At 42.4% G+C, this 18,629-nt stretch overlaps 1 protein-coding gene across 5 annotated transcripts in view; it reads left to right on the forward strand.

The window, feature by feature from the left end:
- ARID4B (AT-rich interaction domain 4B) overlaps positions 1–18,629 on the forward strand; it is an 851,761-nt gene that overhangs the window by 453,029 nt on the left and 380,103 nt on the right. For all 5 annotated transcript variants that reach the window (XR_016311497.1, XM_089668527.1, XM_089668528.1 and 2 more), the window contains one exon: positions 11,396–11,512. Coding sequence is in view for 4 of the 5 variants with exons in the window: in XM_089668527.1 (XP_089524653.1) it covers positions 11,396–11,512 (117 nt within the window). In the remaining variant the exon portion in view is untranslated. The remainder of the gene's footprint in view (positions 1–11,395; positions 11,513–18,629) is intronic.

Here is an 18,629-nt window from a genome sequence, read left to right on the forward strand (position 1 = left end):
ATCATCAGGGCACCCTGGTCATCAGTGCTCTGATGATCTGTGTACATGTCCCCTCCGAGGAATGCTGATTACCAGCTCTCCTCACGAGCTGTCAGTGTGACAGCTCATGGGGAGAGAAATGCCGATAACCGGCATTTCCCTGTTTACATGTGATCAGCTGTGATTGGACACAGCTGATCACATGACCGAGCCGACATCTTTGGCTCTTTGCGTGGATCGGTGATCCGCTGTGTCCGAGGGACACAGCGCACCACCGTTCCCTGCGTTCCGGGAGCCGCGCATTCGCAGTTAGAATGGGAGGACGTCATATGACGTCCTCCCAGAACGAGAGAACCGCCTTGCGTCCATCATTTTGCTATATGGCAGGTGGGAGGTGGTTAAACTTCCACTTCCACCTCACTGTAGAGCCATAAACTTCATGTCACTGCCAGCATGTAGTCATGCCATCATCAGTCTTCCTGCTTGTCTACTTGCCTGCTGCAATCACTGACAACATCATAGGCAGCCTGTGCGACAACCAATGTAAGGAGGCCCTGAGAACTGGGCCCAGTGTTAGGGGGCACTAAGCACCAGTGTAGGGTGCTCATTGAGCAACAGCTTAGGAAGACACTGTGTAAGAGGGCATTCTGAGCACCAATGAAGGGAACCATATAAGAGGACAATGTCTAGTATTGAAGGTCAGACATCACACAGCAAAGGCAGCCCAATGCAAAAGTAGAAAAGTGGCTTTAGTCTGTCTCCTCCAAGGTTATGCCCCTATGATATGTTTCCCTCACAGGGTTTAATCATAGCTGCATGCTGGACTGGGACAAGCGTTTATTGGATGCTGGCACCTGACATCAGGGGAGTCACTGGAAAATTTTAAGTTGGTGATTTGAGTGGCAGTCTGTAAGCTTTCATAATGGTCACAACATAAAGGGACATTTACTCTTGACTCTACTCAGTCCACTGTAAGCTGTGCTGTGCTATGAACACTATATGCTGCGCTGTATAAAACATAGTCCTGATTTCGGAATCTTCATGCTACATAGTTGTGACCCCTGTACTGTATACACTGTGTTATACATTATATAGTCCTAACTCCTGCACCCTATATGCTACGTAGTCTTGACCTATGAAATGTGTATGCTCTGTGGTATGTTATACAATCAAGGGGGCACACGGACCACACCAGTCAAGACTGCTGCACTGTATACACTATGTTGTATGGTACATAAACCTGACCACTTTTTTTTTAGTTGAACCTTATTTTTATTAAAGTAGTTATAAGGGTTCAGCTTTTTTTTTTTTTGACAAACGTCATATTTACCTCCTCTGTGCAATAGTTTGGCACAGAGCAGCCTCAATCCTCCTCTTCTCGGGTACCCTGCCGGTGCTTCTGGTTGTTGGGTAAAATATAAAAGATGATGTTATGCCAAGTATATAGGTACCCAACTTGTTAAAAATAGTGCATGCTCCTGGAATGGTGACAAACTGCAATACATTAAATTATCCATAGGTGACACTAAAAGCCTGTACCAGGTTACCAGTTTAGAGTTACACAGGAGGTATGGTAATAGAATTCTTGCTCTCGCTATATAGCAGCAATATATCACATGTGTGGTGCAAGCACCGTTTGTATATGTGTGCATTCGACTTTGCGCTTTCTTTTTAGTTTTTATTATTGTATTTACATTTTTTTTGTATTTTTAACTTTCTCTTAATTTTTTATTTTATTTCAATCATTTTTACAGGCTATCACAAAGGATGAACAACATCCCTTGTGGCAGCTGGGGAAGTGACAAGTCCTCTTTATGGAGAGATCCTGAGTCTATTAGACCCCAGATCTCTCCTGTGCCCTTCAAAGCAGCAGATCAAACCCAGATGCTTTCACAACCCAGTAATGGCTTGTTTAAATCCTGGTGAAACTGGAAGTGACAAAATACTTGTTGCCCCTGGTTTCTTAGACCAGTGGTTCTCAACCTTCCTAATGCCGTGACCCTTTAATACAGTTCCTCATGTTGTGGTGACCCCCAACCATAAAATTATTTACCCAGTAATTATAATTCATGAGTGTACTTTTACCTCCAATACTGCTGCTTTCAACACAGCTGCTTTTAACAGAGTAGCTGCTTTCAACACAGCAGCTGCTTTCTACACAGTAGCTGCTCTTTACACATCGGAAATATGTGTTTTCTAATAGTCTTAGGGGACCCCTGTAAAAGGGGTTGTTCGACCCCCAAAAGGGTCGCGACCCACAGGTTGAGAACCACTGTCTTAGACTATAGAGATGTTGGGGATGTTCCGGTCCTCAGTCATCTCTATGGTCAGCCAGCGACCCCCTTCTGCTGCCTGTAAAAGAGATCCGGCGACTAATTAACCATTAGCAAAGTTTTTACATTAAAGCCCGTCGCTAGCTAAAAAAACACATACACACACTTTATTGCCAAAAGTATTGGGACGCCTGCCTTTACAAGCACATGAACTTTAATGGCATCCCACTCTTGGTCTGTAGGGTTCAATATTGAATTGACCTACCCTTTGCAGCTGTAATATCTTCAACTCTTCTGGGCAGGCTGTTCACAAGGTTTAGGAGCGTGTCTATGGGAATGTTTGACCATTCTTCCAGAAGCGGATTTGTTGAGGTCAGTCACTGATGTCGGATGAGAAGGCCTGACTCACAGTCTCCGCTCTAATTCTTCCCAAACGTGTTGTATCGGGTTGAGTTCAGGACTCTGTGCATTCCAGTCAAGTTCCTCCACCCCACACTTGCTCATCCATGTCTTTATGGACCTTGCTTTGTGCACTGGTGCTCAGTCATGTTGGAACAGGGAGGGGCCATCCCCAAACTGTTCCCAGAAAGTTGGGAGCATGAAATTGTCCAAAATGTCTTGGCATGCTGACGCCTTAAGAGTTCCCTTCACTGGAACTAAGAGGCCAAGCCCAACCCCACACCATAATCCCCCTTCCAGCAAACTTTACAATTGACACAATGCAGTCAGGCAAGTACCATTCTCCTGGCACCAGCCAAACCCAGACACATCAATCAGACTCCAGAGAACACGTCTCCACTGCTCTAGAGTCCTGTGGTGGCATGCTTTACACCACTGCATCCGACGCTTTGCATTGAACTTGGTGATGTAAGGCTTGGATGAAGCTGCTTGGCCATGAAAACCCATTTCATAAAGCTCTCTATGCACTCTTGTGCTAATCTGAAGGCCACACAAAGTTTAGTGGTCTTTAGCTATTGACTCCGAAGACCATTGGCAACTTCTGCATACTGTGCGCTGACCCCGCTCTGTCATTTTATGTGGCCTACCACTTCGTGGTTGAGTTGCTGCTGTTCCCAGTTGCTTCCACTTTGTTATAATACCACTTACAGTTGACTGTGGAATATTTAGTAACAAGGAAATTTCACGGTTGGACTTACCGGACAGGTGGCAACCTATCACAGTACCATGCTTGAATTCACTGAGCTCCTGAGAGTGACCCGTTCTTTCACACGTTTGTAGAAGCAGTCTGCATGTCTAGGTGCTTGATTTTATACACATCTGGCCATGGAGGTGATTGGAACACCTGAATCCAATGATTTGGAGGGGTGTCCCAATACTTTTGGCAATATACAGTTGCAAGAAGAAGTATGTGAACCCCTTGGGCTTACGTGGAGTTTTGCATGAATTGGGCATAAAATGTGCTCTGAACGTCATCTAAGTCACAACAATAGAAGAACACAGTCTGCTGAACATAATACTACACAAACATTAGATGTTGCCATGATTTAATTGCACATAACATGTAAACATTCACAGTGCAGGGAGGAAAAAGTATGTGAACCTTTGGACTTAATAGCTGGTTGACCCTCCTTTGGCAGCAATAACCTCAACCAAACGTTTCCTGTAGTTGCAGATCAGACCTGCACAACGATCTGGAGTAATTTTGGACCAATCTTCTTCACAAAACTGTTTCGGTGTAGCAATATTCTTGGGATGTCTGGTGTGAATCGCTCTCTTAAGGTCATGCCACAGCATTTCAATCGGGTTGAGGCCAGGACTCTGACTGGGCCACTCCAAAAGGCGTATTCTGTGCTGTTGCAGCCATTGTTTTGTTGAATTACTTGTATGCTTTGGGTCATTGTCCTGTTGCATCACCCATCCTCTGCGGAGCTTCAGTTGGCGGACAGATGGTCGTGCATTTTCCTGCAAAATGTCTTGATAAACTCTGGAATTCATTTTCCCATCAATGACAACAATCCGTCCAGGCCCTGAGGCAGCAAACAGCCCCAATCCATGATGCTCTCTCCGCCATGTTTTACAGTGGGGATGAGGTTTTGATGTTGGTGTGCTGTGCCTTTTTTTCTCCACACATAGTGTTGTGTGTTCTTCCCAAACAACTCAATCTTGGTTTCATCTGTCCACAGTATATTTTGCCAATAGTGCTGTGGAACATCCAGGTGCTCTTTTGCAAACTTCAAACGTGCTGCAATATTCTTTTTGGACAGCAATGGCTTCCTCCGTGGTGTCCTCCCATGTACTCCATTCTTGTTTAATGTTTTCCTTAATGTAGATGTGTCAACAAAAATGTTAGCATGTGCCAGAGATTTCTGTAGGTCTTTATCTGACACTCTGGGATTCTTCTTTACCTCATGCAGCATTCTGCGCTGTGCTCTTGCAGTCATTTTGTCAGGAAGCGCGGCGTCCTGTCGGCCGGCGCACGCGCACTGGCGACGGCTCATGCCGGGACACAAGCACCAGGTCCCGGCGAGCCGCAGATGACAGGACGCCGCGCATGCGCAGTAGGAGCCGCGGGCGCGCCTCGGGCGGCCAATGACAGCCCGGGGGCGCGTCCTGGACGGCCAATGACAGTGCAGGGCGCAATATTTAAAGATGCTCTGCACTGTCACTATCGCCGCAAGGTCTATCTGTGTTCCTGGATCCTGTACCTAAGTTATTGACCCTGATTGTCCCTGATTTCGCTGCCTTCTCCTGTGTTTGACCCGGATCGTCCTGACTACGCTGCCTTCTCCTGTATTTGACCCGGATTGTCCTGACTACTCTGCCTTCTCCCCTCCTCCTGACTCCCGGCTTGTTTTGACCTATCTACGGACTGACTTATCCTGCTGACCCTGCGTGTGACCTGCCGATTCTCCGCCTGCCGATTCTGTACCTCGCCTACCCCACGGGACCACTGCTCGTGACCTATCCTGCTAGGTCCTGCCGGCCTCCTCACATCTGGTTCTCCCGGTACCTATACATCCCCGGAGGTTCCCTCTGCCACTGGTGGGCCTGCTCAGAGGTCGTGTCCTGGTCTGTTTCAAGTCCATCCCCACCATCAGGGGCCCTGGTGAAAGCACAGACCGGGACTTAGACTCCACGCTTTGGGTAGGTCTGTCAAGTGGGCTGCCAGAGGCACCACCTGGCGGATCATAACACATTTTTACAGGACGACCATGCCTAGGGAGAGTAGCAACAGTGCTAAACTTTCTCCATTTGTAGACAGTCTTTCTTACCGTGGACACATGAAAATCAAGGCTTTTGGAGATACTTTTGTAATCCTTTCCAGCTTCATGCAAGTCAACAATTCTTGATCGTAGGTCTTCTGAGAGCTCTTTTCTGCGAGGCATGGTTCACATCACATCTTGAAACCAGTAAACCCAAAAAAGGTGTGTGTTTTTTAAGGGCAGGACAGCTGTCATCAACACATCCAATATCATCACACTGATTGGAGTCAAGGTTGGCTCAATCTTGGCTCCAATTAGCTCTGGGAGAAGTCATTAAGCTAGGGCCTCACATACTTTTTCCTCCCTGCACTGTGAATGTTTACATGTTATGTGCAATTAAACCATGGCAACATCTAATGTTTGTGTAGTATTATGTTCAGCAGACTGTGTTCTTCTATTGTTGTGACTTAGATGACGTTCAGAGCACATTTTATGCTCAATTCATGCAAAACTCCACGTAATCCCAAGGGGTTCACATACTTTTTCTTGCAACTGTAGTGTGTCTGTGTGTGTCTGTGTGTGTGTGTGTGTGTGTGTGTGTGTATATATATGTGTATATATATATATATGTGTGTGTGTGTGTATATATATATATATGTGTGTATATATATATATATATGTGTGTATATATATATATATATATATGTGTGTGTGTGTATATATATATATATATATATATATATATATAAATAAAATATATTAGGATGATAACTGTAGCTGCAGACTTCATCCTGGTATAACTCCTTCAATCTGCTGACCTACTAGTACATTGCTGAGGCTGAAGTGGTTAAGAAAATGGATACAATATAATATTCAAAGTATAAAAAAAGTGGACTTGGCTCTATTTGGAAAAATCCCTGAGGGAACACTGGGCAACCTGTTTTGTTTGAAGGTTTAATATGCTGATTAGTAATACATGTAGTCCTGTAGAAAGATAGGTAAAAGGAAAAAATGTATAACAGTATTTAGGATGGTTTTGGCTAGTTTGTAGAGGTTGAAAGGTGGTAAACGGAAGGAGAGAAAGGGTAGTGAAGGTAGGAGGAAAAGTAGGGTAGATGGGATCAGAACCCTCCTCTCTCATGGCTTATACAGGAACAGAAGTCACTACTACAAATCCTGGAACTCATGTGAAAATCAAACTATTGACCAATAAGCCCATGTTATAAGATGATATGATCTGTCAAATTCTTTGGATAGTAAGTGTACATGACATATCATTCCTTTAATATACAATATTTTAGGTTACATTGTCATGACTTCTATACTCTGGACACTAGATAGCCCTGATAACTGCACTCAGTACACTCTGTTATATGATACACAGTCCTGACTGTTCCACTTTATATACTATGGTGTATCTCCTGTAGTCCTGATTGCTGCAATCTTTGTTACATACTAACATACATACATACGGTGCATCCTACAGTCCTGACTGCTGCACTGTATACAGTCACTATGTAGTACATTACATACTCCTTACCCAAGTGTTAATTACCTCAACAGTGGTCAGTTGCAAAGTAGTTCCCAAGTATTTTAAAGCTCTTCTCTACCAGTATACCAATACCTTTATTAACCACTTTCCTACTTATACCCCCTTCCTGCCCACGCCAATTTTCAGCTTTCAGCGCTGTCGCACTTTGAATGACAATTGCGCGGTCATGCAACAGTGTACCCTCACAAAATGTTTATAATTTTTTTTTCGTGCAAATAGAGTTTTCTTTTGGTGGTATGTACTCACCGCTGGGTGTTTTATTTTTTGCGCTATGAACAAAAAAAGCGCAACAATTTGGAAAAAAAAAGTTTTTCTTTTTCTGTTATAAAATTTTGCAAACAGGTAATTTTTCTCCTTCACTGATGTGCGTTGATGAGACTGCACTGATGGGCACTGATAGGCAGCACTGATGGGCAATGATAGGCAGCACTGATGGGCAATGATAGGCAGCACTGATAGGTGGTACTGATAAGGTGGTACTGATAGGCGGCAATGATATGCAACAATGATGGGCAATGCTGGCCAGCACTGGTGGGTGGCACTGCTGGGCACAGGTAGGTGGCACTGCTGGGCACAGGTCAGTGGCACTGCTGGGCACTTGTGGGCGGCACTGCTGGGCACAGATAGGCAGCACCGGTGGGTGGCACTGCTGGGCACTGATCATCAGTGCCGATCCGTCCTCTGACAATTGGTGGTTATCGGCAGGGCTTTCCTTACGCTGTGACAGCGTGAGGAAAGTGCAGCCTATAACCGGCAACTGCATTTACCGGTGATCTGCTATGTCATTGGACACGGCTGATCACGTGGTAAAAGGCTGCTGTGATTGACCTTTTACCACATCACGTGATCAGCTGCATCCGTAGGACACAGCGATCACGGAGATCGCCGGGGGCGCGTTCTGGACGTCATAGGACGTCCTCCCAAAACTGGCCAACCGCAGTGTAGCCGTCATACGGCTATCTTCGGTCAGCAAGTGGATAAAGAAGTATGGCCAAAGATTTTTCGGCCCTACGTCTCCTTTGGTTCACAAGAGTGCAGTTTGTTCTGCACTTCTGTGACCTGTTTTCAGCAGACTGACGGCACTAAGCCGGTTGAGGCTTTGGGTCAGTTCCAACTTTATAGTCGAAATCCAGCCAGATGTCTAGACTGGCAACTGGCTCAGCATCTCAGCAAGCCGTTGAGAGCCTTAGCTAGCCACTCTTGCCCCCTTCACAGCCCAGAGCTCCAGTGAGCGCTGAAAGGGCAGAGCAGAGAGTTGGTAACTGACTGTCACTGGCTCTCTGCTCATTGAAGGCTGAGAACTGAGCGATCAGCAGTCTTTGGTCGCTCAGTTCTCAGGCTTAGAGCTAGTGGGGAACAGATGCAGTAACAGACCAAAGCTGAAGCCACCTAGCTGAGTATAATTTTTTTTTTTCAGAAATCTGAACTTTTATTAACAGGCCATTTTTCAGTTTCCAGTGTTATATGCCACATTCTCTTTCATGCCACACTGTACCCAATGTATTTTTTTTCAATCTTCTTTTAAAAATAAAAATGGCAGGACAGTACAAACATCCCCCAAAAACTTTTTGGAAAGTAGACACCCCAAGGTGATATAATTTTTTGCCCTTTTTTTTGCAAAGGAAGAAACATTTTGGTATTGAGGGGGTTAAAACATGGAGCCTAAGTGCATAGTAGAAGGTGGTGAAGAATGGGTTAATGCAAAGGTCACATACAGTGTGAGAATGAAAATGAGGGGGCTCATGTGCAGGTTAGGGGAGATTATGGGCGAATATACAGGTTGCATAGAGTGGCAGGCTGGAGATTAGATGTATAGGAGAAAAGGAGGGGTTGAAAGCGTTAAATAAAACTTTTCTTATATGCTGCTGCCTTGATCTGTGCTTTGCTGTAGAATTAGCAAATGTCCCTCTATGAACAATCAAAGTGCTCCAATGTACAAAGCCATTCAGATCAGCTCTTTACATTGTGTCTGAACAAAGTTGTCTAATAGCACCTTGGATCATAGACATAATAGGCATAATGGCCACTGACCATGCCTTATCTGGTGCCGTTTAGAAATGGTATTGGGTTAATAATTGTCTACCACTTTGCTATTGATAACCTATGGCAGTAGGTAAGTGGTTGAAGATTAGATGAAGTTTTAGCTCCTTGTCTATATACTATATGAAGAAAAGCACATGCAACAAAATAGTTTTGTTTTAATTTTCCTTTGTCATGAAGATCATACCTTCCCAAATTTTTTTTTTTTTTTATACATTTTAATTATATAAGGAAAAGCAGGTTCCATCACAGTTGGTTACATAGGTAATGAAGGAAACGTCAGAATACAAAACATACCTTCCATAACTGTTCAAAATAACATTACAGGCATATAAAGGTACTGCTGGTAGAATAAGGAAACAGGTGAACAGTAAGGCCTTATATTAGAGCTTCAAGGATGGGCACAAGCCAATAGGGGGGAGAGAAGAGGGGGAGGAGGGTAGTTGAGTAGAAAAAAAAGGGAGGAGGTGTCTTAAGTTCCCATGGAAGTGTACAATCCAAACGCACACGTTCCTGCATTAAAAATGTCTGTGTGTATAAGTGGGTGCTGCAGCGACCATCAGCTGGAACCGAACAGATTCAGCAAGGGAGAAGAATGTCTCCAGCACACCGACGATCACCAGTATGGGTCCAAACGTTTTAATGAATGATCACATAGAGCAAGGCAATGTTTCAGAGTCTCGCAGGACCCCTTCATCAGGCATGTGACTATGTGACTGTCCTGTGAGACTCCGAAATGTTGCCTTGCTGTAACTTTTCTTATCGTTAATTAAAACTTTTGGACCCAGATTGGTGATCCTCAGTGTGCCAGTGACATTCTTCCTTGTTAAGGTCCCGTGGAACTCGCCTCAAAGAGAGCCTTGCCCTCCTTGGGTAAACTTCTTGTTTCTGCTGCACAGAAAATTTTAGGTCATACCTTCCTAAATTTTGAACTTCACAAAGAGGGACAGTGTTTAAAGGATCAGAATGTGGTGCACATAGCGCACCCCAGCGAAATGTGCATGTGGCCAACATAAAAAGGGCATGTCCATATGGATGTGGTCTACAGATATCCCACCTGGCACTGGAAGATTTTCATAATAGGAACAGAAACATATCCAAGAAGGTGTTGTTCATGTATTTTTTTTAATTTTTTTTGCTCACTACAACTTTTAGTGCGGTCTGTTTATAATGCTCATGCAGAGAATACAATGATAAACACCAGCAATTGTACAACATAGTGTTTATTATGCAGGGTTTAGGAGTGCATAACACACAGAATGCAGGGTTTAGAAGTGCATAACACACAGGTCAGTACTGAATACAACTAAAAAGCTACCCCCTTCTCCCAGTACAAATATCCCTCAATACAGATTACCCCCACAGCCTCAAAGCCCCACATAGTACAGATTTTTCCCCCACAGCCCTAACCCTCACTGTGTACAGACCCCCTTTCCAAGCTCCTTCTTCGTATAAACACCACCCCCACAGCACATATCCTCCTCCTAGCCCTTTCTAGGTACAGACCATAACCATCCCACCAGTATAGACCCCCCTCTAGTTCAGATACCCTCCCTCTCCACCAGTACCAGCCCTCTTCATCCCCACTAGTACAGAATCCCCATCCAGTAAAGACCCCCCTTCCAGTACAGAGCTTCTTTGACAATTCTAGCAATGCTGCTGAAGCAAATTAGGTTTAATGTCGATGTACTTGGGGGCTTAAAACATGCATGTACCATACAGGCTAGCGGAATTCTAGCAGATCCTATACCTAATAACGGCATACAAGCTGCTTCCAGAGCAAAAATTATACCTTCTTAAGAGGCATAGACTTGAGACAGAGGCATTGTCTTGCCCCTGGATAAAGCGTTAGTAAGGCGGCATCTTGAATATGCAGTTCACTTTTGGGCACCAGTTCACAAAAAAGAATGTTGCAGTACTGAATACGGTGAGAGAAAGGAAACTGCATCACACAGGGACATAGAGAACATCAGCTATGATTTCCCTTTAGAAGTATCTCCTCAAAAATTACTTTTTTGCTGCAGGGAATGCTCAAAAACTGGCTTATATCTTAGTGCAGACTTCTGGGAAAATCAGCCAATCACACAAGCAGGAAATTACATTTCTGGGGAGGGGGGCGTTCTGTAATCCATATGTGAAAGAACGCCTCCATGTAGCCACATTGCATTGCATTTACAGAAATGTACAGCCCTTCAAATCTAAAAGGAGAGGTACTTTTTTAATAACATTCAAATACAATATTTGTTGAACAATTGTATATACTATATTAAATAAGTCTATAAAATGTGTTATTTTATTGCAAAAATGTGTGTTCCACAATCACATAATTGGTTTGTCTTCAATTAGAAAGTACCTTACATACATGAAATATATTTCTTTTAATTTAGAGTTTCATTTCTGAAGAACAATGATGAAGTCAAGGAGACCAACACTAATGACCAGGTGGAAAATAATGAAGAAGAGGCACTTAAAAGTTACTCACCAAGTATAAAACCCCATGTGCAGTAAGTAAGAATTTAAATTTATTAAGATCCCATGCACCTTTAGAGATTAACCCTTGTAGATTGAGACCTCACTCTTCTTGAAAGCGTTGATTTGAGCATATAAAAGGAAATGATTTGAAATAGCCATACATTTTCATTGTAGTGTGGCGCTATGCATAACTCATAAAAAATATCAAACCAGTATAATGTTATACATAACTCTTAAAATGGTATGGCAGGAAATAAACGCATAAGTAGATAATAATGGTTGGCTATACGAACACCAGCCCCCACTCACTTAACTAATGACCAACACAAATATGACACACTCACCCTTCTTGATCCTCACCTGAGGGATCATAAATCAGTGCAGAAAAGTGTGTGTATCCCTTTAGGGGATGAAGTCATAATACAGTGAGCCATGCCAAACACTGCAAAACAATACTGCAGCACTCCACTCCTAATTGCACATGGATGCTGTAGTAAAACATGTCCACATAAATGCCACAACTTCACACACACATGCAAGTGATATTCTTGTGCTTGTGCTGATAACGTGCCAATCCTTAGTAGCTGGATTGCCCCCTCACCTTCCTGCCCAGGCCCCACAGGACCAATGAGCCTTATGAATCACTCAAATGATCCTCCCAGGTCAAGGTGATCTTCTTAGTAATGGTGGTGGTACTCTCTCCTCCTTCTACTGGTTTTGCCTCCAGCCACTAGTGACACTGCTGCATATAGTGCTCTCCATAAATGGCCCCAGTAGTAAGACAGAGAATAGCCAACATAGTGTGAAACCAGTAGAAGGAGGAGAGAGTAACACCACCATTACTAACTAGCTGTAGCAACAGACTTAAAAAATAAAAAAAAGCACCCATTAGATGTGCATGCCAATGAAATACTGGGGAAAAGGAATTTGTGGAGTACGAAAATACTATTTTCGTCCATCGTTTATGAACTAAAAACCAGGTAGAAGCCTTAGAAAATTGAGGTACAGAAGAAGCTGCAAGGCAAGAAGTGTTCTGACCTAGTAGAATGACTAATTACAGAAAATGGGTAATTGTATTTTTAGAAAAATGCCTACAAAACAGTCTGGTAGATCCATCTGGATATATCTACCCTGGAACCTTTTGGCGCCCTTGTGGGGACCCTCCAGGACAGTTCATAGAGTCAGTCTTCCTAAGAAAAGCTGTAGGTGACTGCCCGTCTCCCATCAAGTGAATGCAGAGCAATCTTCACAAGATGTATAGGAACCAGATAAGAGGAATGAAGCATATGTCCTTTTTAATGAAGAAGCAAGACAAAACCTTAGACAAAAAGGAGGGCCTACGCCTCGAGACAAACCTATCCATGTGAAGGATTGCAAAGGTTCCTTTTATCTCTTAAGGATACTGGCCACAGATTATTTTTTTCTTGTTCCAATATCAAGAGTACTGGTGCAGGGCCCTGACACTCAATAAATGGCAGGTGGCTCCCAGAAGAGCAGTCATACTGGCTACACACAGATCAAAATCTGTGTAACCCTCCTTGTTTGAGAAAAGCTGATCATTAGATCAGCTTCTGTTGAGCGGACTTGCTGCAGCACTGATCATTGTATTTTGACAGTGTAGAGTCCCTGCTTGTTTATCTGGGCAGTGGACACTGCCTATACCACTAGTTTGCTGCCCTACAGGGCTGTTGTGTGGAATACCCTCAAGAAAGCACACAGTTCCATGACATTTCTTTTTGCCTTATGACTTTCTATGCTTTTTCTATTCTTTCATTGGTTCCCTCCACTATACCCCTCTACCTGGTCTCTTTCTTCACTTCTCTATCCATTCAATGGTCAATTGTATCTATTGCCAATTCAAATATAACTATGGCTCTAAACCTTTTATCATTTTATGTTCAAGCCCTAAACTCCACAAATAGTAGGGTTAAGGCCCTCTGACATGCCAAATCACTGCAAGCGGACATATGCTTGCAAAAAAAATGCATTTCTCTAGTTCCTCCTGCCCTAGACATAACCATGCACGAGGTACATTAATTATCTGTGGAGATGCTAGAATTGTTTTAACACCCTCATTAGACAAAATAATGGAATCTTTCTTGTCGCTTTATACAAAATCGTGTAATGATGGATAATTGCTGAATGATTCTCAAAGCAATCCTGATATACTCCATAAAATTTAAACTTCGCTAATGGAAAATTTTACCTTAAACTCAACCGTGGACATGATTCCAGAAACCCTGTGGAATGCACATAAGGTAGTCCTGCAAGGCTACCGAAAATAAATCACTTCACAAATTAAGAAGCAACATACCTCAACATTTAAAACAACTTGAAAAGGACTTCTTGACTTGCTGCCCGAACTAAATCCAATCCTTTTCTGGTGCTTCTCTATGTCTAAAAACTATAACAAGAATGGTGGGACTTTTACAGCATAACACAATAACAATTATACTTAAAGATCGGTGTGATCAGATGCTTTCTCAATTTTAAAATGGCGCTGTTATATCCAGCGAAACTGAAATGATGAAATGCTTGTAGCTTCCGGTTTCTTAGACTATAGAGATGATTGGAGTAATTCTGATCTCCGATCAGCTCTATTGTCAGCTGGCGCAACCACCAGCTGCATTCTTGGGTTCTTGGGATGGGAGAGCTGAAGAAAGTCATGGAAGGTGGTTGGGGGGGGGAGATGTTCCCACTGCTTATAAAAGTGATCTAGTAGCTAATTAGCTGCTAGGATTGCTTTTACATGGAAAGCCGACCACCAGCTGAAAACAATGATGCCTGTAGCTGCAGGCATCAGCCCGGTATAACTACTTAAAGCCCAGTGATGTACCAGTACATTGCTGGTCCTTGTTGACCATATACAGCTGTGTTCAAAATAATAGAAGTCAGACATCACTAACCTGATCAATCACTGTTTTTGGTAGAAATGATATTTCTACATGGCAAATAATTTACCAGCAGGTGTAGTAGAGTAATAGAAATCCAACAGACCCAATAGTCATGACATCCATGCTGCTGATTCTGTGTAATTGAATCACTAATTGAAAGGGGCATGTTCAAAATAATATCAGTGTGGAGTTCTATTAGTGAGGTCATTCATTCTTTGAAAAACAGGTGGCAATTATTGCCCTTATCTAAGGAAGGAAGGCAGCAAAAGTTGTACATGCTGGTTATAGTGCATTTCTCTCTGAAATTCTGAGGAAAATGGGTCATTCCAGACATTGTTCAGAAGAACAGCGTACCTTGATTAAAAAGTTGATTGGAGAGGGGAAAACATATAAATAAGTGCAGAAAATGATAGGCTGCTCAGCTAAAATGATCTTAAATGCTTTAAAATGGCTACCAAAACCTGAAAAACGTGGAAGAAAGCGAAAAACTACCATTCGAATGGATAGAAGAATAGCCAAAATGGCAAGGACTCAGCCAACAATCGGCTCCAGGAAGATCAAAGAAGGTCTAAAGTTACCTGTGAGTACTGTTACAATTAGAAGACGCCTATGTTGAAGCCAAGCTATCTGCAAGAAGCCCCCACAAAGTCCCACTGTTGAAAAAAAGACATGCGCTGAAGAGGTTACAGTTTGCCAAAGAGCACATTGACTGGCCTAAAGAGAAATGGCGCAACATTTTGTGGACTGATGAAAGATTGTTCTTTTTGGGTCTAGTGGCCGGAGACAGTTTGTCAGACGACCCCCAAACACTGAATTCAAGCCACAGTACACTGTGAAGACAGTGAAGCATGGTTGCGCAAGCATCATGATATGGGGATGTTTCTCATACTACGGTATTGGGCCTATTTATCGCATACCAGGGATCATTGATCAGTTTGAATACATCAGAATACTTGAAGAAGTCATGCTACCTTATGCTAAAGAGGAAATGCCCTTGAAATGGGTGTTCCAACAAGACAACGACCCCAAACACACCAGTAAACGTGCAACATCTTGGTTCCAGACCAACAAGATTGACGTTATGGAGTGGCCAGCCCAATCCCCGGATCTTAATCCAATAGAAAATTTGTGGGGTGACATCAAAAATGCAGTTTCTGAGGCAAAACCAAGAAATAGAGAAGAACTCTGGAATGTAGTCCAATCATCCTGTGCTGGAATACCTGTTCACAGGTGCCAGAAGTTGGCTGACTCCATGCAACACAGATGTACAGCAGTTCTCAGAAACAGTGCGTATACAACTAAATATTGATTCAAAGGAAAGCAAAATCTTCAAACATTTTTCAGTTTATATAGTGAATGTTTGAGTTTGTAAAGAAGAATACAAACACTGCTATTTTTTTGAACAGTCTAATCACTTTTCATCAATTTTTTTTAGAGGAACAACACAAATTTGATATCTTTTTCTTCATGTTTTGATTTGGAATAGAATGTGTATTGTTCTCAATGCATTTGCGTGTATGGAAATAAAAACTATTGGAAGGATTTTGAGCTTTATTCACTTTTTTCAACACACTGCTATTATTTTGTACACAACTGTATGTGACAGCAGAGAACATGGGCATATGATTAATTGGGTCTGTGGGCCAATATGACCACAATTCATTCATTTTTGTAATACCCATGTTCAGGGTTAGGCCCAAAAACGTTTTACATTCAGAAACCGTTTTCCATGCAAATTGTCTGCTAAGAGCTGAATTTGGGTGGGCGGTGATGTATTGTTGTGTGTATAAATTGCTTCGGCCCACAATCAATTCATACAAATCTGTGAAAAGCAGTAGAGGGGCTAAATGCTAGTGCTGGCAGCGAACGGGGCTGATTCTCTCTTCTCCCCCTGTACTGGCATAGGGGCAGTGGGGTGTGCATGCACACCCAGAAATAGAAAGTGGCACAAGGGTACGTCGCTTTGCCTAGAGCCGTTACTCACCCCCACATTGCGAGCAGGTGGGCGGTTGGCAAGTAGTTGGGGGGAAAAAAAAGTTATCAATATTTTATTTATTTATTTTTACTTCTTTTTTTTAATGCTTTCATCAGAGTAGTACAAGGTTACCATAGTAACTTTGTTTTTCTCTGGAGGGGGGGTGGTGGGATTCAGGGATTTAGTTATTTATTACACTATTATACACTTTGCATTGCAGGAGCAATAAAGATTATTGCAATGCTTGATTTGAACTGTCATGAATGGGTTAAGTTCATAATAGTTCAAAATACAGTGATTTGTGACTGGCTCCAGCTGGTCACATGGTACAGAGTGCTGTGATTGGCACATTTACCATGTGAGAGCTATGGGCCCATCACAGCAAAGCTGTTATTAATCAGATTGTTGCATAACTTTGCTAGCGTGATCATGTGAACGCATAGCGATCACATGATCACCGGGTCCCGATTACCAGGATTCACATTCCGCTGTGTCTGGTGGTTGCTATATGGTGGTTTAAAGCAGAGTTCCACTCACTCTGTAAAAAAAATAAAAGTCAGCAGCTACAAAAATATACCTTGTCAAATTTGGGTGGAGCTCCACTTTAAGATAGGCTACATGCAGCTCTATGTGTTTCTTGGAATTGAATATTCCACTTCCTCAGGAGCAGTAGGGGACAGTTGCTCTAAAAGTATCAAAAAGCATAAAATAATCACATAAAATACACAACACATAGTTTCAAAACATTGGCCATGTGTTGATTAAAAATACCTTCCAATCTTCCAGGCTGATGAAAAACTCATAAACCAAACCACATTCCAAATGTAGACCAGAGAGGAGAAGCATCAACCTCCCAAAAGACAGTGAACAAACATCCAATGAGACCATAGGTAGATAAGATCTGCAAATAATTGATGTAAAAAAATCTACATAGAAAAGAAAAGGCAAAAAAATAACTTAACACTTTAAAAAAAAAACAATACTCCAGCCTTAAGCTGAAATGTGGACCTCACATCAGTAAAGGGATTCTCTAACTCTATCAAGATCCAAACACATTACCTGGGCTTTTGCTTCTGGTAGAGAAACCAGGCAGGGTTGCCAGTTGTCCCTGCTGAATCCTTTTTGTGTTTAAACAAGTGTAGCCAGTTTTCAGGACTGTAATCCAGCAGTGATAAGTTCCTAGCCTTAAACCTCAAGCAATCCCCAGACATCCTCTTGCAAGCCCAGAACAACTTCCATTTTAATTGGGAAACCTCTCTCTTCCCATAATTTATTTACCTCACTTCCACTTATAGTACAGTATACTACCTGGCTGTACTAAGTCATCTTCTTCTTAAGTCTTAGAAAAATTATTCGGCTTCCTGGCTAGGTCACAAAGCAGCAGAAGCAGTTTTAAACTCTTATTTCCATTCTACATGCTCCCTTTTAAAACTCCCTCCCATATACTTAACACCCTCCAAAGGCAAATATTTAAATACATTTAGAGCAAACAACCATCCTCCTATTAACTAGGAAAATTCCCTTTAAACCTCATCAGGGGGGTTATCAGAACCACATGTAACCAATTATTATACAGCAGCACAAGTTGCCCAACTTTCAACTTTGGAAGCCTCTGAAGTACACCTTACTTTTGGTGGAAACATTACTTTGGATCCCTCCCTCACGCAAAGGCATCATCAATCCTATAATACACTACTTCCTACAAGTTTGGGACAGTGTTAAATACTCCAGTAAATTGATGTTCCCTATTCCCCGCTAGCCCTCTCAGAAGTTGTTACTTTGCCCTCTCTTCAATATGTACTTAAAACCCCATTGACTGACATATTCAGATATATATATATATATATATATATATATATATATATATATATATATATATATTATAAACACTTTTTCACCCATACTATAAGGAATTCTCCATCTTACAAACTTCAATATTTGTAACCCTCAGCCAGATGTATAATTTCATTACTGTAACTCCCTGTTAGAATCCTGCTCCTAATCCCCTCCCATATGTGGAACATTAGGAGAAAGATTGTGGAAGAAGTCTAGATCAGCAGAATTGGAAGCAGATTTTGGAAACTACAGCTCATTCATCAATCACCGCATTTATAGTTAAGTCTAATTATAAGCTGGTATATGATCTTCCAAAGTTGTCGAAATTTGTTCCAACTGCATCTAACCGAGGGAGCTCAACCTGCAGAGCCCTCAACCTCAAACCAGGGAAGCGCATGCCCAGGGTCTGCAGCCCGCTTGCTGATACACTATCCCATAACATCA

The sequence above is a fragment of the Staurois parvus genome, unplaced genomic scaffold, assembly GCF_062004578.1.
Source record: "Staurois parvus isolate SC_StPar_1 unplaced genomic scaffold, SC_StPar_1.0 ptg000059l, whole genome shotgun sequence".
NCBI lineage: Eukaryota > Metazoa > Chordata > Amphibia > Anura > Ranidae > Staurois > Staurois parvus.